Source organism: Myotis myotis, unplaced genomic scaffold, assembly GCF_014108235.1.
Source record: "Myotis myotis isolate mMyoMyo1 unplaced genomic scaffold, mMyoMyo1.p scaffold_m19_p_18, whole genome shotgun sequence".
In the NCBI taxonomy this organism is placed as follows: Eukaryota; Metazoa; Chordata; class Mammalia; order Chiroptera; family Vespertilionidae; genus Myotis; species Myotis myotis.
The window spans coordinates 2,535,744-2,562,761 of NW_023416322.1; the positions used below are offsets into that span (position 1 = coordinate 2,535,744).

The window sequence follows — 27,018 nt, forward strand, 5'->3', positions numbered from 1 at the left end:
GCGCGCTCCGGGCCCGGGGGCCACGTGGCCGGACTCGGCCGCGCTCCACCGGCCCCGCACCGCCTCGGCCCCGCTCCAGGGCCGGCAGGTAGTTGGCCTATGTTTGCGGCACAGTGAGCGCTGCTGGGGCCGCGGAAGAGGGGCGCGCTGGCCCCCGAGAACGGCGCCCTCGCGGAGGGGCTGCGCGGTGTGGTTGAGGTTCGTAGACCCGGGGAGGGGCAGCGCGGGAGCAGTGAAGCAGGGAGTCGGAGGCGGAGCGCGTGGGGTGGGGGGGGCGGACAGTACGCGGAGCAGTGAGGGGTGTCGCGGGGTCCCAGTGCGCTCTCCGCGGGCTGCGCGGAAGACGGAGGCACCGAGGACGGAGGGAGCAGCGCCGTCTGAAAGGAGCAGCCCATGCGTCCAGCCAGTTCCCCTGCGGGAACGGGCACCTGTTCCAACACCTCCCCGTTTCCCAGAAGCTCCAGGAGCCCTGGTGTTACGTGAAAGTTCAGTTATGAGTGCTGGTAGCTCATTAAAATAAAATAAAAAACCTGCTGTGTAGGTTCAAAGAAAACGTCTCAGCGGCCTATTTTCAGCCTGGGGTGTGTGTGTGTGTGCGCGCCGTGCGCCATCACTGCGTCTTTTAAACTCCAATGCGCTTTATTCCTGGCGCTCGGGCTACACCGCTTGTGGCCTGATCAGTTGTAGGTGCACTTCTGTGTTCTCTTTGCACTTAGAGGCAGAGACCCCGTTCCTTAGCGGACATGGAGTGCCTACCTGGGCCGGACAGTGGTGGGCCCTGCGGGGCCAGAGCGGGTGGCACAGGTCCTGTTAGGTCCGAGTTGTGAGAAGGGGAAATAGAGGCAGGTATTCCTGAAATGTGGGAGCACACGAGGGCAGGACCGCTTCCTGGAGGAGTCGGAAGGCTTTCCATTTGAGCTACACCTTGACCTGAGTGGTTCCGGCAGGGTGGTCACCTTGCATGGCCCATGGTCAAGGTGCAGTGAGAACATGGCCTTGAAGTCGCACCTGGTTCCGTTCTGGCTGTGCCACTTAATTGACAGTCGCCGGGAGCATATGGTTCCAGCCTTCAGCCTCAGTTTCCTTATCTGTAAAATGTTGATAACACCAGCTTCGTCTACTGTATGGACAGAGCATGAGGAAGAGGACGTTATTGAGCTGTCCCTGGCACACAGTTCATCAGATCCAGCATCTGCTGACTGGGAGATGGGCCATCACTCTCTGTCCCACTGACGGAGAAAATAAACAACGGATGAAGCTATGCCACCCATTGGTTGGAAGGTGCCTTTTATTCACAGGTGTTAATATGAGGGGAAAGTAGCCGTCAATGAAATTGGGGAGTGAAGCATTTCAGGGATCCCTGAGCACATTTACTGCAGAACCAGGCACTGCTAGGATGTTCCCTTCTCCAGGGCAATAGTGTCCTAACCTGGGCCCCGCGTTGGAACCAGTGCTAGAGGCAAATTCATATAATGGCTGTTCTGCATCCTGCCGATTCTTCTGTCATATTTTCAGGTTCTAAGCTCTCAGGTTTCCCCATGAGGACCACCCACCAGAGTTCACTGTCCTGCTCCAGTTTCTATGACCAGGCTTTTGTCCTGGGACTTCCTTTACCTTTCTCTAGGGTAGGGTTTGCTGTTCCCTGGACCCACATCTCCCTCCTTCGTCTATACTTTATGTTGTACACCCTCAGGTGACTTCCTGTGAAAGGCAAATGACAAATATGCCTGCACTGTTCCCACATTATTAGTGGGCTTAGTAATAATAATACTGTTCTTTTAAAAAAATGTTCAGTACTAGGCTAGGCATTGTAAAGGTTAAGAGAGAAATTTAATCCCTGCTTATAACTGAGGTATGAAAGGATACGGGCTTCAGGTTTTTTGGTTCATTTGTTTTTATATTTTTAACTAGAGGTCCGATGCACAAAATTTGTGCAAGGGGCTTGGCCCTCACAGCCCCAACTGCCTCGGCCCTCACAGCCCTGGCTTCGGACGGTCATTCCACTGTTCAGCCGTTTGGTCAATTTGCATATTACTCTTATTATTATTGATGATTTTAGAGAGGAATGGAGAGGGAGAGAAACAGCCTATCTAATAAAAGAGAAACATGGTAATTAGCCGTACCTCCGCCACCCTTCCCATTGGCTAATCAGGGCAATATGCAAATTAACTGCCAGCCAAGATGGCGGCTGGCAGCCAGGCAGCTTGAAGCGAACATGAGGCCTGCTTGCTTCAGTGACGGAGGAAACCAACGTTCCCCGCCTGCCGCTGCCAGCATCTGAGCTTGCAGTTTGAAACATTGTTACAAATATAGAAGCTAAACAAAACCCCAGAAACCTGCTTTCAGCCAGCCGGGATCTCAGAGCTGGAGTTGAAACAGTGTTTCGATTATAGAACCCAAACAAACCAGATACCTGCTTTCAGCAGCGGAGGCCTAAGAGCTGGAGCCAAGCCTCAGAGCTAAAGCTGGTCCAGAATAAAAAAAGAAAAAGAAAAAAAGGAGCGGTTGGGAGCTTCAGTCACCCGCCAGCCTGAAAACAGCCCTCAGCCCCTCACCCAGGCTGGCCAGGCACCCCAGTGAGGACCCCCACCCTGAAGGGTGTGTGACCAGCTGCAAACAGCCATCATCCCCTCACCCAGGCTGGCCAGGCACCCCAGTGGGGACCCCCACCCTGATCCAGGACACCCTTCAGGGCAAACCAGCCGGCCCCAACCTGTGCACCAGGCCTCTATCCTATATAGTAAAAGGGTAATATGCCTCCCAGCACCAGGATCAGCGGAGCCGCGAGGCCTCCCGGCACCGGGATCAGCGTGACGGGACAGCGCCCAAACCCCCTGATCAACCCTGCTCTGTGCCTGATAGGGGGGAGCTCCCCAACCCCCTGATCGCCCTGCAGCTCTGTGTGTGACAGGGTGCGGCACCCCAACCCCCTGATCGGCCCTGCTCTGTGGGTGATAGAGGGCTGCGCCCCAACCCCCTGATCCGCCCTGCCCTGAGTGTGACAGTGGCGGTGCCCCAACCCCCTGATCGGCCCTGCTCTGTGGGTGATAAGAGGGTGGCACCCCAACCCCCTGATCCACCCTGCTGTGTGTGTGACAGGGTGCAGCGCCCCAACCCCCCCTCCCCCACGGGCCCTGCTCTGTGTGTGATGGGGTAGAGCCATAACCTCCCCATCGGCCCTACCCTGAGTGTGACGGTGCGGCGCCCCAACCCCCTGATCCGCCCTGCTCTGTGTGTGACAGGGGGCGGTGCCCCAACTCCCCTATCGGCCCTACTCTGTGAGTGATGGGGGAGCTCCTCGACCCCCTGATGGGCCCTGCTCTGTGCGTGACGGGGTGGCACCGCAACCTCCCCATCGACCCTGGCTTGAGTGTTACAGGGGGCGGTGCCCCAACCGCCCAATCGGCCCTATCCTGAGCATGACTGAGGGTGGCATCGCAACCTCCCGATCCGCCCTGCTCTGTGCATGACAGGGGGCGGCGCCCCAACTCCCCAGTCGGCCCTGCTCTGAGCCCTACCAGGGGCTGCACCTAGGGATTGGGCCTGCCCTCTGCCACCCAGGAGCAGGCCTAAGCCAGCAGGTCGTTATCTCCCGAGGGGTCCCAGACTGCGAGAGGGCACAGGCCAGGCTGAGGGACCTCCCCCCCCAAGTGCACAAATTTTTGTGCACCGGGCCTCTAGTCCTATATAATAAAAGGGTAATATGCAAATTGACCCTAACAGGGGAACGACCGCTCGACCAGTCACTGTGAGGTGCACTGACCACCTCTTGGTCCCTTTCCCCAGCTGGGAGGCTCCCATCACCTGATGGCAAATGGGGAACCAGGGGTGGTTGGGAGGGGGATGCAGGCAGCACCAGGCCAAGGCCCCCACTCTGCTGGTCTCCCCACACACAGAGGGCAACCTGTGGTGGGGTCGGGGCCAGTGAGGCCACCAGGCTCTGATCGCCCAGTGGTGAACAGGGAACGGAACCGGGGGTGGGTGGCTGTGAGCAGCTGGGGAAAATGGCCCTGATCGCAGGCCAGGCCTAGGGAGTGTACCTGCGCATGAATTTCGTGCGCCGGGCTTCTAGTCAATGATGAGAGAGAATCATCAATTGCTTTCTGCAGGCCCACCACTGGGGATCAAGTCCACAACCCTGGGCATGTGCCCAAACCCGGACTGCAACCATGACCTCCTGGCTCATAGGTCAACACAATCCCTAAGCTACAACAATTGGGCAGGCCTTCAGGTTTGACTCCTAACCCAACTCATGCAAGCTGTAGTACTTGAGCAAGTGATTTAATTTCTATGGGCCTCATTTTCTTTTAATCTATAAAGTGGTAAGTTAGGATATCTTTATACAGCACTCCAAATGAATGGCACAATATGGATTAATCCTAGAAATACAGGGTGGAGCAAAAGTAGGTTTACAGATGTGGGTACATGAAGCAGTTTATTTTTGTATTATTATTATTTCCCATACACGCAACTATAAACCTATTTTTGTCCCACCTGTATAATATAGAGTGAAAAGAGTAATTTCTTAAAAATTATATACAACATGCATTAGGCTTTTCATAAAGTTAATAACTTTATAAAATCCCCCCAAACACTGTTTAGGATGTTAAAAGAAAAAGCAAGAGAATGATGATTTTGCTGGTGTTGTCTTGAATGGGAAAAGGCTGGGTGAGGTAATGGAGCATCAGAGGTGAATGTAAATGTAAATCTATGTCCTGGTTTCCCTGTTGGTGGTGATGTCATAGGAAGTGGCAGCATGACTGAACACACTGATGAAGAGAATGTCATGAGCCAAGAATAATGATGAATCCAGTTTTCTGCATCTGAGGTCCAAATTGTTGAACTGTCGCATTCAGCTTTATACCTGATTGATATAAGAAGAAAGTGGGCAGTAATCGTTTAAACTACATGCTATCAGGCAAAAATAATGCTCTTTTAAAAATGTCACATTCCTCTTGTGGCTTCACTTACCCTCTGGTTGATTGCCACTGTTTTGTTGTTGTTAATCCTCACCTGAGGATATTTTTTCCATTGATTTTTTTAGAGAGGGAGGGAGGGAGGGGGAGAAAGAGAGAGAAACATCGATTGGTTACCTCCCGCATGCTCCCCTACTGGGGCCGGGGATTGAACCCGAGACCAGTCAGTGTGCTGGGCTGATGCTCTTAACCTCTGAGCAACACCATCCAGGGCTGATTGCCACTTTTGCCTGGGCATTTAAGCTTCCCAGTTTCAGAAGATCGGTGATAGTGGAAAGATCAGAATATCTTAAGCTGGATGGTAAGTTTGCAAAATAAGCAGTGTTTTTGTTTTGTTTTTAAAATATATTTTTTATTGATTTCAGAGAGGAAGGGAGAGGGAGAAAGAGAAACATCAATAATGAGAATCATTGATCAGCTACCTCCTGCACATCCCCTCTGGGGATCAAGCCTACAACCAGGGCAAGTATCCTGACCAGGAATCAAACCGTGACCTCCTGGTTGAGTGGCCAATAATCCACTTGTACTCACGGAGCCACACTGGCTGGGCAGCAGCGTTGGTTTTTAATTGGCCTGGCAGCTTTAAGTAGGGTGGATTCATTTGGAGCTATATTGCATCAGGAAAACCAGCTGTCAAGCTGTCACTGTGACGCAGTTGTCAAGCGAGGAAGCCCTGAACTAAACAAGTAGAATCAGAAATTGAGGAGAAAGAGCAAAATCCGAGAGAACTGTGAAGACTGAAATAGTAAACCTTAGTCCAGGGGTGGGCAAACTTTCTGACTCGAGGGCCACAATGGGCTCTTAAACTGGACCGGAGGCCGGAACAAAAGCATGGATGGAGTGTTTGTGTGAACTAATATAAATTCAAAGTAAACATCATTACATAAAAGGGTACGGTCTTTTATTTCAATAGTTTTATTCATTTCAAATGGGCCGGATCCGGCCTGCGGGCCGTAGTTTGCCCACGGCTGCCTTAGAACCAAATAAGATGAGGTGAATAAGAAGACGAATTCTCAGGTTCCACCAAAGGCATCTCTAAGTCTTAGGTGACCTGAAGCTTTAGAGTTCTTGGGACTCTCCTTAAGAAAAAGAATATGGATTAGAGTCAAAGTCAGGTACAAAAGTGAGTCCCTAATAAGGGCCATTGCACGTGAAGGTCTCATTGATTTCCTGGTAAATCTGTCCGGATTGTAACCGGTGTGGCGACAGCCCTGACAGAGTGACTGGGAGAAGTAGCCTTTTAAGAGAGAGAAATATAAAAACTTCATTTTAATATTAAGCTTCTGTAATATTAGAATTAGAAGGGGCCTTTGAAAATATTTAAATACTTAAAATTCATTCACAGTTTCTCTTCATGGGTGAGTCTGGGCCATTTAATAGAAGCCTGCAATTCAAGGTGACAGTTCCCGTTACAGATGCTCACTGTCAGGCTTACTGTGTTCCTATGATATACTGTTGGCCAATAATCCCCTTTTACTCACTAAATAGGCTCTTACCCTTCATCTTGGTGAAACCGGACAGCCAGTGGGTCTGGGCTGCCTGTCACGACTTTTGCCAAGTAAACAGAGACAGGGTTGAATCATGTGTGAGTGTTTATTCCAATCCTGCCGGTAGCATAGGAGAGCAGCAGGTCATCCACGAAAATCTGCTCTTACCCTCTCCCCCCATAAGCCAGCTGCTTATATTGGGTAGAAGGACAAAGATTACGTGGGAAAGTAGGAACTGCAGGCATGGGAGGTAGGCGAGGTACAAGGGGTGCAGGTTACAGGCAGTGCCGGCGGGGGTCACAGAGGGTGGGCACCTCTGGGACTGGATTGTTTCGGCAACAAGGTGGTTAATCTCCATGATGGTAGGCAGTTCCCAGAAAAGGAGAGTGGACCGCAATGTGCTTTCTCTAATCAGAACAGAACAATCACAGTTAACAGAGAATGATTAGTATTTCCTATAACCATAGCTACTCCTCACTATTCTATTCTGCCCCTAACATTAGCAGTTCACTTTGCTGCCAAAAAGACTTTGATTTTATTCACGGAGACACACAAATATCATAAGCAATACTGTCAAATGCCCTACCCTCATTGCTCTAGCTGCAGACCCTTACAGGAGCGCAATCTCAAACTGACCTCTGCATCGCCCGGACAGTGTGGCTCAGTGGTTGAGCATCTACCTATGAACCATGAAGGTCACAAGGCAGGGCACATGCCCGGGTTGCAGGCTCAATCCCCAGTGGGGGCCATGTGGGAGGCATGCGATTGATGATTCTCATCATTGATGTTTCTATCTCTCCTTCTCCCTCTCTGAAATCAATACAAATATATTTTTTTTAAAAAACTGACCTCTTGCCAGACCGGTTTGTCTCAGTGGATAGAGCGTCGGCCTGTGGACTGAAGGGTCCCGGGTTCGATTCGGTCAAGGGCATGTACCTTGGTTGAGGGCACATCCCCAGTAGGAGGTGTGCAGGAGGCGGCTGGTCGATGTTTCTCTCTCATCGATGTTTCTAACTCTCTATCTCTCTCCCTTCCTCTCTGTAAAAAATCAATAAAATATATTTTAAAAAATAAATAAATAAATATAAAAAATAAAAAAACTGACCTCTGCATCTAGCACAGGGCCCATTAGCAGACACTCAAAAATATCTGTGAAAGGTATGCTTCATGTGCCAAAGCGCTCCACCAAACTACAGGGAATTTCTAACTTTCCTCCACGGGTCTGATCACATGACCTTTTCCCAGGCATGGGGAAACTGCTTTTCATAGGACACAGGCCTCGCATCCACTTCTCTATGCTTCTCAGTTTTCTGAGGTCTGTTCTCTGTATCCTCTCTGAAACCCGTCCGATAATCCTCCCACAGGCTCTAATGTGCAGACAGGCCACGCAGGCATCGCTCCTACGGAGGCTGGAGAACGATGTTACGGGAGACAGTAAACCTCAAGACAAGCGACACCAAGGACAAAGGTCACTTCCTAATAACAAAAGGGGTGGCTCAGCACAAAGACCTGCCAATATTAAATAAGTCTGCGTCTAATTCAGAGCTTCTAAGTTCATGGAATAAAAACTGACAGACCTGCCCTAACCAGTTTGGCTCAATGGATAGAGCGTCGGCCTGCAGACTGAAGGGACCCGGGTTCGATTCCGGTCAAGGGCATGTGCCTTGGTTGCAGGCACATCCCCAGTGGGGGGTGTACGGGAGGCGGCTAATCAGTGTTTCTCTCTCATCAATGTTGCTATCTCTCTATCCCTCTCCCTTCCTCTCTCTAAAAAGTCAATAAAATATATTTAAAAAAACCACCAAAACTGACAGACCTACGAGGAAAAACAGATAAATCCACAATTCTAGTTTGATACAAGTAGACAGAAAATCAGTCAGGATACTAAAGACCTGAAAAACAGTATTAGTGAAATACATTTGAGACCTAAATGTAAAAACATTACACAAGTCCCACAAGAAACAGGAGTTAATTTCTTTAGAAATGGGAGTACTTGTGGGTTAAAAAAAATTTGCAAGGCAAAAAACATAAGCATATCGTAAAACAAATGAGAAACAAAATTATTTCTATAAAATGATGAGATCAAAAGCATAACAGGGCAATGGACAAAATTCGCTAAAAGATGGCCCACCAAAAATAGTACCTTCAACCAAAGAAAAGATAGTTGTGCTCAACCCTAGTGAGAGAAAGTCAGCTAAAACAATGCTGATGACGCCCTAGCCCAGTGGTCGGCAAACTCATTAGTCAACAGAGCCAAATATCAACAGTACTTCAAGAAAGACTCGCCCAGGCCGAAAACCGACTCCTGCGCATGGGCCACGAAGTTTCAATCGCACTGTACACGCGCCCACACGTGGTATTTTGTGGAAGAGCCACACTCAAGGGGCCAAAGAGCCGCATGTAGCTCTCGAGCCACAGTTTGCCGACCATGGCCCTACTAGCCGGTTTGGGTTAGCCTGTGGACTGAAGGGTCCCAGATTCGATTTCGGTCAAGGGCACATGCCAGGTTACGGCTCACCCCTAGTGGGGCCATGCGGGAGATAGCCAATGCATGATTCTCATCATTGATGTTTCTATTTCTCCCTCTCCCTCTCTGAAATCAATAAAAATATATTAAAACAAAAACACTGATGGAAGGAACTGGAGAGGATTATGATAAGCAAAATAAGCCAGTCAGGCCCTGGCCGGTTTGGCTCAGTGGATAGAGCAGCAGCCTGCCGACTGAAGGGTCCCAGGTTCGATTCTGGTCAAAGGCAGGTACCTCAGTTGCAGGCTCCTGGCCCTGGTTGGGATCATGCAGGAGGCAACTGATCAATGTGTCTGTCTCACATTGGTGTTTCTGTCTCTCCCTCTCCCTTCCACTCTCTCTTAAAAAAGGTTGGGGGTGGCAGTTTGGCTCAGTGGATAGAGCATCAGCCTGTGGACTGAAAGGTCCCAGGTTCAATTCCGGTCAAGGTCATATACCTTGGTTGTGGGCACATCCCCAGTGGGGAGTGTGCAGGAGGCAGCTGATCGATGTTTCTCTCCCATCAATGTTTCTAACTATCCCTCTCTTCCTCTCTGTAAAAAATCAATAAAATATATATTTTTAAAAAAAGGTTGAGGGTGGAGAATGTCCTCGAGTGACGATTAAATAAATGAATAAATAGAAACTATATAAAAAAACAAAACCTTGTATCAAAACAAGCCAGAGAAAGACAAGTATCACATGATCTCACCCATGTGGAGCCTAATGAACAAAATTGAACAAAATAAACAGACATGGAAGCATGGAACAGATTGATGAATCTCAGAGGGGGATGGGGGTGGTAGGGAGAGGTTAACCAAAGAACTTATATGCATAACCCATGGACACAGACAGTGCGGGGGCGGGATCAGGGTGGAGAAGGTCAGTGGAGGGGAGGAAAGGGGGACATCTGTAATACTTTCAATAATAAAGGTAAATTAAAAGACAAAAAGAACCCTGGCCACTGGTGTGCTCAGTGGTTAGAGCATCGGCCCAAGGACTGGAGGGTCTCGGGTTCAATTCTGGTCAAGGGCATATACCTCAGTTGCAGGCTCGAGCCCCACAGCTGGTTGGAGCTCGTGTGGGAGGCAACCAATTGATGTTTCTCTCTGTGTCTCTTCCTCCCATCCGTTCTAAAAATCAATGGAAAAAAAGATCCTAGGGTGAGGATTAACAAAAACAAACAAAAAAAACCCCACTGAGAGACACTATTTCTCAACCATCATTTCATCTAGACTCTCAGATTGTCAGAAACCCAGAAGTGACCGCACACTCAGCATGGCCGTGAATTATCAGACACCCTCATATATTACTGATGGCAATGCAAAACTGTGCAGCCCATGCCGGGGAATCTAATGGTATATATGCAAATCAATTTTCAGGAAACCGCCTTAAAGGGACAATGCGAGGGAGAAGAAAAAACAATTCCGTTCTCCCTGGAAATATCCATGTCCGGGCACTGGCCTCTTACATACTCGGACCGCCGTGTCTTCCATCCAGGCCCGGCGAAGCTCATGTCTTCCCCCCGGGGCTTCTGCCGTGCTCGTGGCGAGTCCTGGGGCCCGACATCCTTCTGGCGACTACGGCGTCTTTACAAAGAAGCCTTCGGCCCAGGTTTGCCATGTTGTCCCCAAAGGGTCATTTTTGAAAGATGTTTTACTTTTTTAAAGACAATTTTGCTTATTGAGGTATAATTGACAAAGTTGCTAATGTTGTTAAAATGTGCATGCCGTGGCTCGATACTTGTGTACGTTGTGACTGGTTGCCCCATCCAGATAGTCAACACCTCCATCCCCCGTGTCTATCTGTTGTGTATCTGTGCGGCGAGAAGTTGTAAGTTCCACTCTCTCAGCAAAGTCCAGTTATACAAGATCACAGCCTTCTCAATGACAGGCACACGTTTTACATAGGTCCTCAGACCTGGTTCACTTTATAGCTGAAAGCCTGTACCCTTTTACTAACCTCCCCCATTTCCCACCCCCCAGCTGCTGACAACAACTTTTCTATGCTGTCTCTGTTGGCTTTTTCCCCCACTTAGAGAAATGCCCTCAAGCTCCATCCATTTTGCACGAATGGCAGGGTTTTCTTTTTCCTCGTGGCTGCCTAATATTCCATTGTATGAAATACACCGCATTTTTATCCTGTCACCTGCCGTTTTTGTATATTGGCTGTTGTGAATAATGCTGCCAGGGCATGGGATATGGATAGCTCTTTGATACCCTCTTCTCCTTCCATTTTCCTTGGATGTATGTCCAGAAGTGGGGTTGCTGGATCATGTGATGGCTGTAGTCTTTATTTTTTGAGGAACCTCCATACTGTTCCCATAGTGGCTGCACCCTGGGGGCCGGGGATGGGAGTGGACACCTGGGCGGAAGCCTGCGGACACAGCCCCTGCAGCCTCGGTGCCCGGACCTCTGTGTGTGCAGGCAGCCATGCTCCCTCCCAGAGGCTGCACCCTCCCCACCTCCTCTCATGGCTCCCGGGCTGGCTGGCATCTAACGGGCTGTGCTGGGTGTGAGTAAATTATACTCAAAATTCTACTTACATGCGTGCGCACACATGTTTTCCTGGGAATCTGTGGCTTTCGTTCATGTGTTTAGTCTCTGACTAATAGTTCTGAAACACCGGGTCCCCTCCCTCGAAGCTTCGGCCTCGCCCTGACACACTGCACTCACATGATGAAGCAGAATCGAACTCCTTTTCTCTCCCAACGACTTGGGGAGAGTGTACTTCCAGACCCAAACAACTTCCCCCACATGACATCTGACCCCTGGACAGACTAGCCCGCTCCTTCCGCTAATCTCATTTGTTCTCCGACGCCAATTAGCCCCTCAGTGCATCACCCCAGGAATATCGAACCTGCCACCCTTGGCCACCAGTCTCCACCTGCGCCACCCGACTGTCACTCTGCCCCTGCTGCGGGCACCGCCAGCTGCTCGCCCTCTGATTCTCCTCTCGTGGAGGCCTGCCACCTGGTCACCCGGCTGGGGGGTGAGGCCCTCAGGCACACGGGGAGGGAGGGCTCCTTTCTAAGGCCCACCCCACATTGCATCCCAGGGTCAGGGCTCCTGCACCTCACACCCTGGGTCCTCCTGCCTCGCCTCAGTCCCAGCACTCACACCCAGTGCATCCCTGGCCACCCAGGCGAGGGAGGGAGGGAGGGACACCCATTACTATGAGCTATTAGAGAAGATGAGAAGTCCTTGCAGAAAGTGGGATGGCGAGGGTGGTGGTCTGGTGACAGGAAGAGAAGCAAGGTCAGATATGGGTCTGAGATGCAAGCTGGGAACTAGGTGAAGCTAAAGGCATAGAACATGGACAGCTGGCACAATGGCATGTGCTGGGAGCCAGCCCTGCTCTTCCTGGGCACTGGGAGCTGGCTGGGCAAAACAACGGAACTGCCTTTAGCTCAGTCTTATTTTCACAGAATCACCTTGGAAAGTTCCAGTGTGAGGAGAATCGAGAAGACCTCCATAGAACTACCGTGTGTGAGCTTTGCCAAAGTCTGGGAGGGCTTCTTGGGGCGCATGGGACTTCCGGAAGTGGGCCGGCAGGGACGCAGAGGTCTGCATGTTTTCATGACCACCTTACACGCCAGGTATCATGTAGCAGTTGAAGAAACTGAGGCATATACAAATTAATAAACCAGCCAAAGAAAAAGAGAAACTTGCCAAAGGTTATAAAGTTTAGTCTCAATGCAAAAATGTACACCTTACTTTTCTGCATAGAACTTATCTTCTTTCCACTAGGTCAGTAGTTCTCAAACTTCCAGGGCCTTGTCACCTCTGTCCCCCGCCCCACAGAGTTCCCACCTGGAGCCCTGGTCACCCCCGCCCCCGCTGAATTCCCATTCACTGGTTCTGGGTGTGGGACTCGAGGATTGGCATTCCCCATGTTGCTGGTGCCAATGTCGGAGACGGACCAGATGCCTGGCCACATCTGAGAGCGATTCAGACCCCAGGGCCAGGTGTGAAGTGCATTAATGTCACCTGGCCATCCTTTCAGAGCAGGCTGATTGACAAACGGCACCAAGCAGTCGCTTTGTGAAGTATGTGACTGTCTAAACACAATGCTGTGCATCCGACTAATACAAACTAATGTTGAATGTCAACTCTAATCGAAAGGGAATACATTTTTTTTAAGGCAGAAAGTAGTTAGAAAGGCAATACAGAGAACTGAAATGCTTCAGAGACATGCTGGGGTGTAAGAACATATTTTCTGCTGGGAAATGTGGTAAGAAATTAAAGCATTAGTCACGGTGGGAAGCACTGGGGGGAGAACTTTCATGTAGTGTTCCTTGTCTAGCTGGGAACTCTAGCTACGCTGGAGAGAAGAGGGCAGGCGGGGACCGTCAATAGCTGTGTCTCTACCTTGGCTACAGCGCAGCTGCACACTCATGCTGACTCCATCTCCGTGTGAACAAGGCCAGAACTTGATCAGGCTGAAATCTGATATAATAGGTGATCACAGATATCGAGAAAATGTGTTTCCTTGAATCTGTTCAAACTCTGGATTTTATTGAAAACCTTCCCCTCCTGCCCTCCCCCCTTGGAGAGAGGGGGAGGAGGACAGAAAACAAAATCACTTAATTCAGAATCCGCATTGTAATTGCTACGGTCGGCTCAGACGTGGCTTGAACATCTTTTTTTAAAATATATATTTTATTGATTTTTTACAGAGAGGAAGGGAGAGGGATAGAGAGTTAGAAACATCGATGAGAGAGAAACATCGATCAGCTGCCTCCTGCACGCTCCCTACTGAGATGTGCCCGCAACCAAGGTACATGCCCTTGACTGGAATCGAACCTGGGACCCTTCAGTCCGCAGGCCGACGCTCTATCCGCTGAGCCAACCCGGCCAGGGCTTGAACATCTTGAGCTCTGGGATTCAGTGGCCAGGCTCCCCAGAGAGGATGGATGACCCAGCACAGGGAATAGCAGGCTGCCTGCCTTGCTTTATAGCGAGCAAAGATGGGGAAGTCCTTGTTGAGGTCACCTGCGCTGGGATGTGCTTAGTAATTTAAATGGACACGGGTAACTTATGTGTGGGGAGGCCAGCCCCGGGGACAGGAAAGAGCCAAAATGCAGCACAGTAAAGACACGGAGTGCAGAGGGCAGCTGGAAATGTAGGCTCGTGAGGCCTTCCCTTTATATAGACAGCTTCTGTTCTATGTATTTTAACTCATGCACGGAGGGCAGATATTACTATTAAACGGTGCAGAGGTGTGTAATGAGCTAGCTTAGTTAATGAGTTGGTTCAACTAGTTTGGAGACAGTGACTTAGAATGCCAGGAAAGCAGAGTAGCAGCGGCATCAATATGATCTAGGGCAGCGGCCGCCAGCCTTTTGGACCTCACGGACCACCGGCTGGCGACCACCGGCTGATCAGGGAACACCTTTCCCTCCAGAGAGGGAGGTGGACTTGGCTTGGGACTTTCTCACCTCTTCCACGTTTGTTCACTTATGCCTTCCTTCAGTCATGTGACACGTATCTGCTGCTTCCTGCTTGCCCCTCCTTGTGCTCAGTGGCCCTTGGGAATCTACAAATGACACGTGGTGTCTCTTCATTCATTCAAGAAATATTTATTAAGGTCCTACTTTGTGCCAGAAGGTGCTGGGGATATAGTAATGAAATACAAACAAACAAAAAGCAAGAAATGTATCAGCCTGTTTAAGTCACATAAAACTAACAAAAGCAAAAGGTTGAAACAAGTGTTGTAACCAAAAGGCTAGATGGCTACAGGGAGCGGTAGGTGGCTAGTGTGGAAAAGCAAGCACAGGACAATGTGAACCATAGACTCTAGGTGGTATTTACTGTAAACTCTTCCAACTCTGTTTGAAAATTTATGAGATAAAATATTGTGGGAAAAGTGATAGGAATGATAAGGAAGGTGGGTTTTTGGGCGAAGTTCACGGAGGACATGGCATTGTTTTATCTAGCTCTTCTTTCTCTCAGCTACTTAATATCCCCTTAGCTGTGGGTCAGTCAGGTTCAAAATTCCCGTAGGCCGATCCTGGACTTTAAACACCTCTGCAAAAGTCCCTGAAGACTGTCAGATGTCTAGTGGAGGAAAGACTGGGGAGAAGCTGACTCACAAATGAGCACAAACGCACTCCATTCACCCCACAGCCATTTGGGACGGCACCTCCTTCTAGCTAACCTCAAGAATGGAAAGAACTTTTATGTTTTCTAATACTCTTGATTTTCTTTAGTATTTTCCCCCCAACATGTTTCTGAATTTAAGGAAATTACTGTTTTAAAAGAGGATGCTATTGACTTAAGTCCTCTTTTAGACTGTAGGACCCTATTAGCTCATTGATCCGATCCCAGAATCACTGGGGCAGAGGCTGGAAATTACTTGTGTAGGCTGTCCTCACGGCTCCAACAAAAGTTCCATTTCCAGTTCCATTTCCAAGCCACATGCTGACCTGCAAGCTCAGAGACCTAAAGTCACCACAAAGGATGGACAGGTCCTAGGCAGGAATCTTCCCTGAAAAGGTCAACCTTTACCTTAACTAAGCCTATTTATTGTCTTTTTGCACCTGTGATAACATATCCTTGAACTGCCTGGGTAACTTGTAAGTACTCTTTTTCCAGACCCCTCAGGGCACAACCTAATGTGCTTGGACACCAGGACAGAGACCACAAATTCCTTCATTGTCATTGTTATCATGTCAACTAGAGGCCCCTGCACGAATTCGTTCACGGGTTGAGTCCGGCTGGCCCACCCTGATGGGGCCGGATAGGGCTGGGCGGGTGAGGGAGAGGGGCCACAGGAGGTTGGGGCTGCAGTTATCATCATAGTGACTGGTCGCTTGCCTTTTATATATATAGATTGTTGATAGTTAACTATCCTGAACCCACCTAAGTATGTGTCTATCATTTTACTTTTTCTCCAATCCCAGGGGCTTCCCCCACTTTGCTTTTTCCTGCCTTTCTAATCTATAAAATAGATGAACAAAACCGCCATTTTCTCTTCAAACACTTACATATGGTTTAGAGCCAGTGGTCGCCAACCTTTCGGACCTCACGGACCACCAGTGGTCTGCGGACCACCGGTTGGCGACCGCTGGAGACTGTGCCAGGCACTATTGTCAGAACTTCAAATACAATAACTCACAGCTCACAGCAGTCCTGGGATGTACCCGCCATCATTGCTCCCATTCAGCAGATCACCGCAGAAACCGGGCTCCAGAAGTGCAGGCGGCGGCGGAGTCCAAGGCGGCTAACTGCCTTTCTCGCCCCAGAAGGCCCATCTCTGAAAAAACAGTTCAGTTAAAGCTATTAATGGTCAGCAGGGCATTAATTATTATATTAATGTTCGCACTAACCATGACTCCGCAGGAACTTCGGATTTCAAACTGTGGTTTGAAAGGGCGCTGCTGTTAGGAGGGAGCGTACCCCTTCTCCAGGGAGTCGCTCGTTAAGGAGAATGGTGTTGGGGGTTTCCGAGAGAGGAGAAGTTTCAAACCAGGGGCTGACGTCATTTTGGCCAACGGGAGGGGAAAGAACATTCTAATTTTTGGAAAGCGCGTTTTGAGCCTGGATAAGATGACATTAACTCTTTGTTCTTCTTAATTTTCCAAGCTTGTTCTAATTTCGCTCCCAAACCCTGGGGCACTCCCTCCAGAGTCTGGCCCCCCTTGCAGCCTTTTATCCCTCTGCAAAGAGCTGGCGGCATCTCTAAAGGCCCAGGTCGCGGGGGAAGGGTTAGCCGCCGGGACGGAAGGCGGTCGGCTCGCACCCTCCCGCGCCCCCGGGCGGCGGCCGGCTGGAGGGCGGGGCCGGGCGCGGGGCCGGGGGCGGGGCCAGACGCCCGCCGGCGCCGCCCGGGCGAATCGCAGCGCGCCGGCCGCCGGATTGGAGCAGCGGCATCACGCCGCCCGCCGCCGGGGATGTAAGGGCGCCGCGTGCGCACGGGCAGGCACTCGCTCCTCCGGGACCGCAGCCCACACCGGATCCGAGCGGCTGGCGGCGGCGGCCTCCCGGCGGCAGCGGGGCGGAGGGAGCCGAGCGCGGCGGGCGGGCGGGGAGCGAGGCGCGTGCGTCCGCCCGCACAGGCCGCGGGGGAGGGCGGCGCGAGCCATGGCCGGGGACAGCGAGCAGACCCTGCAGCACCAGCAGCCCAACGGCGGCGGGCCCTTCCTGATCGGCGTCAGCGGGGGCACGGCCAGCGGCAAGGTACGTGGGTCCGCGCTCCTGCCTCCCGGGCCGGCGCGGCGCCCGTGGGCAGCGGCCGCGGCCGTTTCAGCTGCTGCAGCACCACGTGGCCCGCGCGCCTCGCTGCTGGCGGCGCTCCAGCTCCGTCTCCGGCGCGGACTCGGGGCGCGGCCGGGTGGCGGGCAGGTACCGGGTGATCGAGGATTGGGGATGTCGGCCACCCCCGCGGGGTCCTTTTCCCGGCGCCGCTCGCTCGTGGCACGGGTCCTGTGGGGGAGGGGCGACGGCGGCGGCGGCGGATGCTATTGTTTTGCAAGTCCGCTCGCTGTTGGGGACCGGGCTCGGAGTGGGGTCCCCCGCGATCCCCCAGTGCATCCCTTTCCCGGCCTCGCGTGGACGTGCGCCCAGCCGCGCCGCCCGGTGCCGAAGGCGGAGCGATGGGACCCGACCCGAAGCTGCGAGAGCGCGCGGGGCGCGTCCCGGGGAGGGAGCCCCGCTTGGGCTGGGATTGCAGGGCTTTTCGGGTAAAATCCTGAGCCACAGAGATGCGGTGACACCAGTGAGGTGGGAGCAGTCGGGCTCCCCTTCTTCGTGGCCGAGAGGAGACGTGGCCGGCTTCCACGGGAAAGTTCCCTGGCGCCCCGCTGCCTGCGGCGTGCGCGCTGGGACCCTCGGAGAGGCCCTCCCGCGGGTGCCGTGTCCTCGGGAGCCCGCTCTCCTGTGTTACCCGCGGGGAGAGCCCGGGGACGCTTGCCTCCTGAGCTGCCGCTGCGGGTGGGCGAGGCGAGCCCTCCCAGATGTTTCTTTCTTTCCTCCCCTAATGCCCGTCAGGCGGCCGCTGCTTCCCCTGCCGCTCAGCCACCTCCGTCCAGCCTGGTTCGGAGCAGAGGGGGCCCCGGCGGAGCGAGCTGGGAGCGGCCGGCGCCATGAGAAGCCACCACGCGGCTTTCGTCCCGGAGCCACTCGCCGGGGCCCCTCCATTTTGGCTCCACGTTTCCCCCCCGGGTCGGGGCAGCGATGGCGCACGGGGCCGCGGGCTTCCTTCTGAGGAGGTTGGTCTGGTGCCCAGCTCCCAGGGTTAGGCACCTGCCCGCTTGGGGTCTCTGAAGTTTGTGCCGCATTTGCCCTGGCTGGATGCACTTCTGAAACATGTTCCCTCTTTGCTAGTGAAGCGCTCTTACTAGTCATTCAAGCAAAACCGGATTCCCGCTCCTTCAGGAGGCTCGGAGGCTTGACCTGTTTCTTAGAATGGTTTTTCCATAGCACGTTCCTGTTCCTGGGACCTTTCTTCCCAGCGCGCCCAGCATGGTGCCTGCCCTGTAATTGGGCCTGGATGCTGACCGAGGGCCAGTCCTCATGGGGGAGGAGGCTGAAGCAGGCAGGGGGGTGCAGCGTTTAGAAGCAAAGTGACCTTGGTCATCCTCTAGTCTAAATAATAAAGTCACTATAGAGTGGGAACAGGTCCTAGGGCATGAAATGACTCCCTTCTCCTGGGTTTCTCAGTCATCATCGTTCGCATTGATGATCTAAGTACGCAAACTGTCAAGTGGGAGGGAGCCGAGAGCTATTGGGGGGGGGGGGCGATAGGGGGGTGGTTACCCACTGTCCCGAATTCCAATCAAGGAGGACAATTGTAGAAACTCCCAAGAAAGGGTCTGTTTTCAAAGCCTGTTTACATTTTGGCATTGATAAGTACTTTGTCATTGTTTAAGATGGTTTCATAGATTTTTTTTTTAAGTCCAAAGGAGCAGTCTGCTTCTCCGATTCCATATTGTCGCCCCCTTGTTGTAGGTATACTTTTATTACAGTCCTTACTGCCTTTCCTTCAATGAATTCCAATTTCCTCTTTTTTAAAAATCCTCACCCAAGGATATTTTTCCATTGATTTTTAGAGAGTGGAAGAGAGGGGGAAAGACACAGAGAGAGAACATTGATGTGAGAGAAACACACATCGATTGGTTGGTTGCACAGCCTGCAACCAAGCTACGTGCCCTTTACCAGAATCGAACCCGGGACCCTTCGGTCTGCAGGCTGATGCTCTATCCACTGAGCCGAACTGGCTAAGGCTCAGGTTTCTTTTCTTTACTAATCTTGGTCAACATTAACAAACTGGACCATTTTTAGAAGTCTCAGGCCTGAGCATTGTAGTGCTGGGGGTCTGGAAGCAAGATTGATATTCCACCCCCGGTTATTTTGTTACAGATGCGCCTGTTAAAGGAATTTGGGAGAAGGCAGAGGGCCTAAGAGCATCATCAGAAATGACAACTTGAGCCCTGGCTGGGTAGATCAGTTGGTTAGAGCATGGTGCCGATAGGCCAAGGTTGTGGGTTCGATCCCTGGTTAGGGCACATACAAGAATCGACCAATGAATGCATAAATGAGTGGAACAAAATATCGAAGTGTGTGTGTGTTTTTCCCTCTCCCTTTCTCTTTAAAATCAGTTTTTAAAAATGTCGCCTTGAGCCCAGCTGGTGTGGCTCAGTGGTTGAGCATTGACCTATGAATCAGGAGGTCACAGTACGATTCCCGGTCAGGGCACATGCCTGGGTTGCAGGCTCGATCCCCAGTAAGGGGTGTGCAGGAGGCAGCCAGTCAGTGATTCTCATTATTGATGTTCCTATCTTTCTCCTTCTCTAAAATCAGTAAAAATGTATTTTTTTAAAATGTCACCCTGAGAGGTGGAAGGAAGCCCGGAGCCTCTGGAGCCCAGCGCTTGGTTGCATCACTTGGAGAGGGAAAGTGTGTTCAGGTCTGTATGTGGTGGCCCAGCCGGGCCAGCCCAGTGCTGCCGGTCCCTGCTGCCCCATCTTGTTTAAGAAGAATTGGCCCCGGCGCTTGGAGAGGCTGCAGGCTGGTTTCCGAGGTTGGCTGGACTGGAAGTGGAAATGTGGAAATGCAACTGTGCTCCCTCCTCCTCCCATAAGAAAGCCAACTCCCTGGCCATCTCTCTGGGCTCTTAATGTGTCTCAATATTGTGGCTGCCCTGGGCACGAGTATTTTATCTCAGACTAAGTTATTTTGGTTTGGAGAAGGCAAATACTGAGTGCCCGCGCCACAGATCACACTTCCTAGTTTGTTTTGTAAATGACGAAGTAGAACTTTCCAGGAAGCTTTGCTAGGCTGACTTGGCCCATCACTGTGGGAATCACATGTTAACATTGTGGGTTGAAAAGTCGCTGTGATCCATGTGAAAAATCAGATTCTTGTACCTCTCCCAGGTAGAGGTCTGGAGAGAGAGCAAGAAGTAACATTGGAAGGGAAAAAAATTAAAAAAAGAAAGTTTAAATCAGATTTCTTTGCCTGTATCTCCTCTCCTTTTAAAAAATATATTTTTATTGATTTCAGAGAAAAAGTTTGAGGGAGAGAAAAATAGAAACATCAATGATGAGAGAGGATCATTGATTGGCTGCCTCCTGCATGCCCCCTACTGGGGATCAAGCCCACAACCTGGGCATGTGCCCTTGACCAAAATCGAACCCAGGACCCTTGAGTCCACAACCCGACGCTCTATCCCCCGAGCCAAACCTGCTAAGACTTTCCTATTCAGTTTTGCTGCCGTTGCCCTGGTGACTTCACGGTCTGTGGCCAGCTTGGTCCACCAAGGTCTTCCTGGGCTCAGGTCTGGCTGTCACCGGGCTTCCTGGAAACCTCTGTGACTCCCCGTGGGCCGACTGCAGAGTGAACCAGCGCAGCACATATCCCCGGGCCCCCAAATGTGGCCCCAGACTTTATTTTCCCACTCCCGCCTCCCGCGCCAGTGGCACACAGGTGTGTGGGAGCTGCTTCCAGCTCTGCCTCGTGGACCCCTCTTTGGAAGGGCCCCGAAACCTTTCAGGCCTCAGTTCTGTGAACACTTCCTCTGGGAACTCTGTTATCTGTTTCCTTAATCAGACTCTTTGCTGTCTAATGCTTCCATAGACTTCCCCCATTTTGCCTTTTACTAAAGCGACTCGCCCGCTGTGGTAGAGAATTCTGAGTGTTGCTGTAGCTAGTTTGGTTCAGTGGATAGAGCATCAGCCTGTGGACTGAAGGGTCCCAGGTTCAATTCCAGTTAAAGACATATGCCAGGTGGCAGCTGGTCAACGATTCTCTCTCATCATGGATGTTTCTCTCCCTTCCCCTTCCTCTCTGAAGTCAATAAAAATATATTAAAAAAAAAAAAAGAGAGAAACATTGAAGAACCCGCCATTGTTACACCCACATCTGGGTGTTGCTGTTTACATTCCTTTGTTGAGCCTATATCGTCATAAGCTTTTTAGCAAGAATATGTGGAGCACCTCTGTTTCATGGTCAAGACAGGATCAGAGGCCATGGATACTGACAGCAGATTGATCTCTTTCATTCGGTCTTTTTCCGAGGTTACATCTACTGCCGCGTCTTGATTTATAAGCGAAACCTAGACAACCTACAAGAGTGTGTTTTGTAGTTTATGTAGGAAGAATATAGAAAACATCGCTGTTATTTTCGGTGAAGAAAGTCAATTTTGTACAGTTTATGTCAACATAAATAAAATGTGAATTTGTTTAAAAGAAAAAAAGAAAGCTCTGAGTGTCCTGTTTCTGCCTCATGGCCCCGTAGAGTATTTGTTGAACCGAGTGAGGCGGACCGTAGTTTATAGTTACCCTTTTATTTCTTCATTCACAAGATTATTTGAATTAGGATTTCAAGCCACAGGTGGGACCTTATTTAACAGCATTCACATTGCACTGGCTCAAAAGTGACAGCCCCCGCACCCTGGCTGGTCGGCAGTGGTTAGAGCGCCGGGCCCTCAGACCAAGGGTCTCGGGTTTGATTCGCAGTCATGGATCTCGGTTTCCCAGCACCAGTAGGGGCGTGTACAGGAGGCACCCCATCAATGTGTCTGATGTTTGATGTTTCTCTCCCCGCCCCTCCCTTCCACTCTCTGGAAATCAACGGACGGAATACCCTGGGTGAGGATTGAAAAGGAAAGCCGCCCAGCCCCAGCCCAGGGACACTGCTGTTCGGAGCCTTGGCGCCATGTGGCGTGCGCTGAGCGGGGACTTGCTGAAGGAGCGCTCCTGTGGACGCTGCTCTGTGTCCGGGGGAGGTCGGGACGTAAGGAAATAGGAGGGGAGGGCTCAGCGGTGTTGGAACCCCATTTACCATCAAGCCGCTGCGTTACGAAGGCGTTTGTCTCTTCCTTTTGAAGTCGGCCTGGTGTCTTTGCTGTTGATGAATGACATTGGAAGATAAGGCTCAGAGGACGTGTGACCTGAGGTCACTTAGCTACTAAGCGGTAGAACTTGGAGTGGAATCCTGACTTTTCCTTTACTGAGCTTTCCCCACCAGCAGCGGCGTCCTCAGAGGCGTTTTTAGGGAGGTTAGTCTCGCAGTGAGTAACACAGGTCACTGGGGGACAGTGCAGATCCTCTGTCCCCTCTGCGCTGTGCCCCCCCGGGAGTCAGCATCTGCTCTGGGGCATCTGGCTGGGAGGCATCTGCTCTGGGACATCCTGCTCCAGATGTGCGGCCGCGGCTCCCACACCCCTGTTCCTGGAACTCAGCTGCCACCCATCTGGCCAGACCACTCAGCCCACACCCTCCTCGGGCTCCCAGGAGCAGCAGTGGGCTGGGCCTTCTGTTTCCTCAGCTGGCACCGTGACTTTCCACCGCCCCCGCCACTGCCCAGGCCATCCAGCCCTGGTTTGCCGTGGCCCTGCCACTCTCCCCAGGTCCCCGGGCTCTCTGTGCCAGCCACACCCCTGCAGGGCACGCCACACTGTCCCCCGGCCTAAGGATCTTCCATTAGCTGTTTGCTGGGCCTGAAATTGCCTGGTTCGCCGCGTCAGCGGCTGACGGAGCCTGTGGGTTGAGGACCAGCCAGCCGCCTTTCCCGCCGTGCTGGCCCCACCGCAGCGGGTCTCCCTGTGGTTTCCGACCCTCGCTGCGCTCACCTGGCTCCACTCAGGGCCTAGTGTTTGCTTTGGCCTTCCGCCCGATGCGGCTCCTTGTGTAATTGGGCTTTTATGAGCTCCTGCGATGGAGACAGATTGTGTTGGGAATTTCACTGCTGATGGTCTTTTTGCCAGTGGGCTCTGAGATGGTGCTGTTGACTGCTCACGATCTCCAAGGTCTTTTAGAGATGAGTCTTAATTTTTCTTTTTTCTTTTTTTTTTTCTTTTTTTTTATTTTTTTATGCTTAAAGTATTACAAAGGGTATTACATATGTGTCCATTTTATCCCCCCGCCCTAGACAGTCCCCTAGCCTCCCCTATCCCCCAATGTCTTATGTCTACTGGTTATGCTTATATGCATGCATACAAGTCCTTTAGTTGATCTTAATTTTTCTTTAATTTAAATTCTTTATTGTTTAAAGTATTACATGAGTCTCCTTTTCCCCCCCATTGACCTCTCTCTGGCCACCCTCACCCCCCAGCACATCCCCCCCCCCCCCCGCTGTCTGTGTCCATTGGCTATGCTCATATGCATGCATACAAGTCCTTTGGTTGATCTCTTACCCCCTCACCTCCAGCCTTCCCTCATAGATTGGACAGTCTCTTTGATACTTCTACTAGTTTGTCTCTGGTTCTATTTTTGTTCATCAGTTTATATTGTTCATGAGTCTTAATTAAAAACAAAAATTAGTTACTGATTTTGAGAGAGAGAGAAAGAGAGACATCGATTTGTTTAATTTTTTAGATTAGTAAAATAGTTGGAGGGTGTATTCTTTCTAATAGTTCATTGATTTTTTTAAATTTAAATTTAAATTTTTTTAGAGAGAGAGGAAAGGAGAGGGAGAGACATCTATGTGAGAGAGCAACATCGATCGGCTGCCTCCTGCACACCCATACTGGGGATCGAGCCTGCAACCCGGGCCTGTGCTTTTGACTGGGAATTGAACTGGCAACCTCCTGGTACACAGGACGGCACTCAACCAAGTGAGCCACACCGGCCAGGGCAACCCTTTAATTCTTACAAAACTATTTTTTATTTGTGACTAAAACACATTTTCTATATTTTTAATTTTTTTGGTAAGAACGTTTTATTTTTAAAAATCTTGTTCTATACACGGGATTTATGGATCTTGGATGGTATTGGTGATAATCATCTTGGAGATAATGCAAGCCTCAAGGCTTGGTTCTATGTTAGTCTTTTGAATCTTGATTTAATGACCATCATGTTTGAAAAAGTTATCCTCTGAAAAGATCCAAGTACAAGAAACGCATCATTTGCATGAGGGTGGCAGTGGCTTTTGTTAAAAAATGAGCCAGAAAATGTTCATTTTCCGTCACCTATCAATTGTTTTTGCAAACCAAGGTGCTTCCTTTATAGTTTTTTACGTAATGTATTCCAAACCCATTGAAAGCCTCATTTGGAATGTTTTGCAAGTTTTATAAGTTTCTGTTTGCGAGTTTTATAGGTGCAGCATAGTGTTTGGCAACAAAGTTGCTTAACAATGGCAACATTTTGAAGTATCTTTGTAGCAGATAGCTTGATCATTTAGCTTTAAGACATGTAGCCCTGCCTGGGCGACTGGGTTGGAGGGTCGTCCTGTACACCGAAAGGTTGTGTGGGTTTGATTCCCGCCCGGTCAGGGCACGACCTAGGTTGCCAGTTGGATCCCTGGTTGGGGCGCGTACGGTGTCTGTCTTGTCTCTCTCTCCCCACCCCCCTCTTTCCCCCTTTCTCTCTCTCTCTCAAATCAATAAAAACATAATCTCAGATGAGGATTAAAAAATAATTTTAATACGTATTTTCTTTCAATCCTACATAAAGCAGCAAGTGAGAACTTTATTTTTCAAAGTAAAAAATTTCCAAGTGAACAAGTAGCGGCAAAGTTTACATGAAAAGAAAAAGAAAAAGACAGCATTTTCTCAAAGACAGAATAAAGGTGTTAACAGTGTCGGGTGTTGCTGAAAAGTCCTGGTCCTCATTCAGTGCACGCGCATGAGGAGTTAGTCTGACATGACCGCTCACGCAGAGAAAGCCCAGGTATTATAGTCGCGAAAGCACCATCAACAGACTCTTTAGCACAATTAGTGGACAGTGTGAACCGTAGCGGCCCGGGGCTCTGGGGCCTCCGAAGCAGCAGTCTGATTCTGATTCTGCATCGCTCTGAAGTGAGTTGCACATGCTTCGAGAATTCTGAATGGTGATTGCTTTGACACCGCCTGTTAAAAATGATCTTCCGATAGGATCGTGTTTGTTTGTTTGTTTGTTTTAAAGCATTTGCTTCCACACGGCTACTCCCTGGGACAATGGTTGGCAAACTGCAGCTCGCGAGCCACAGGCGGCTCATTGGCCCCTCGAGTGTGGCTCTTCCACAAAATACTGACTTCTGCCCATGGGCCACGAAGTTTCAATCGCACTGTACGTGCGCGCCCGCACGTGGTATTTTGTGGAAGAGCCACACTCAAGGGGCCAAAGAGCCGTATGCGGCTCACCAGCTGCAGTTTGCCGACCACGGGTCTAGGAGACTGCAGGAAAAGTGTCAGGACGCTGTGACCTCGTGGTTCCTGGAGTACCTTCGTCCAGCAGGGTGACCCCTCCTCTTGCTGTCCTGGGCGTTCCCACGCTTACTTCACAGTGTTAGTGGCGGAAGCGCCGTCACCCACCCTTTATGTGACTTGTGGCATGTTACTGTAGGGCTTTTTTTTTTTTAATGTTTTTATTGATTTCAGAGAGGACCAGAGAGGGAGGGAAACATCAATGACGAGAGAGAATCATCGATCAGCCGCCTCCTGCATGGCTCCCACTGGGGATCGAGCCCAGAACCCGGGCATGTGTCCTGACCAGGAATCGAACCATGATCTCCTGGTTCATGGGTCAAGACTCAACCACTGAGCCACACCGGCCAGGGCACTGTAGGGCTTTTATAAGAATTTTGCGTGGAATGTCTGGTGGAAGCATAAGAATTCTGTGGGTGAAGTAGGGCTGTGCCTGATGGCTTTCATCATCCGTAAGTGTGCTGGCTGTTCGGGCCTTTTGGCTTTTTTCTCCCTGGGCGGCAGGGCGGTTTTGTCGCATCTTGGCAGTCATTCTGTGTGCTCTTGCCCATCTGGAAGTCCAGGGCTCTGCAGATGGCGCTGGGTTGCTCCCGCCCCATAGCGGAGGGTCAGGGCGGTAGTCTCTCAGGATAGAGAGAGCTGTAGTAGATTGGGGTGCTGGAGTGCCAACCCGTGATTCTGGACTGTGGTCTTCAAACAAGTTTGTAACCATAAGATGCAAAGGAAGTTTTGGTTGAGAAAATGCTTTATCTTGTTGCATATTTTTCTCTCTTTTTCTTTTTTCTTGTTTCTATCGCATATTTTGACATCAATGTTTTTCATCCTGAGTAAAGAGTTGCAAACTATGTGATTTTTGATATATTGTAAACATTAACATTTTATAATAATAACTTCCATTCTTTTCAATGGACCTGGTAGGCTCTAAGCACTGTAATAATTTCACTTATTGTCACCCATTTAAACGTGGATGAGTAAGCTCTCACTTGCGTCAGAAAAGTATTTTCCCTGTTTTCTCCTCGAGACCCTATTTCAAGGTCACGCCCCCCACAGTGTTCATGTCACTCATTTGGATGCCGGCGGTCCTGGATCAGCCTGCCAGCCTGTGCAGCGAGTCTGTGCACTGGAACGGCTTGGCTTCCTGTCCTGTCCTCTTGAGCCTCTTTAGTGTTTGGGTCTTTTGAATGCGTCACTGTGGTGGGGCATAAACTAACCCAAACAAGGTGCATTCTGGTAAGTCATTAATCACAGGAGGCGGACTAAGGTCGTTGGTTTGTGTGGAGAGAAACCCAGAGAAGCGCTGTGGACACAGGCAGAGGGCAGTGGGCGGCCTTCTGTTACACCAGTCACTCCGTTCTCACCTCTCACGTTGTTTATCAGGACCTGGTGTGGTTTTTTATATGTTTTTATTACTGATTTTAAAAAG

General features: G+C 50.6%; 1 protein-coding gene across 4 annotated transcripts in view; it reads left to right on the forward strand.

Moving 5' to 3' along the window:
* The first annotated feature begins 16,851 nt into the window (after positions 1-16,851).
* The window catches only part of UCK2 (uridine-cytidine kinase 2), a 49,026-nt gene continuing 38,859 nt past the window's right edge, over positions 16,852-27,018 (forward strand). For 2 of the 4 annotated variants that reach the window (XM_036342579.1, XM_036342583.1), the window contains exon 1: positions 16,855-17,149. In XM_036342579.1, the coding sequence (XP_036198472.1) occupies positions 17,054-17,149 (96 nt within the window). In that variant the 5' untranslated portion in view covers positions 16,855-17,053. Of the gene's footprint in view, positions 17,150-27,018 lie in introns of all 4 variants that reach the window. The other 2 variants (XM_036342581.1, XM_036342580.1) reach the window with 2 other exon arrangements.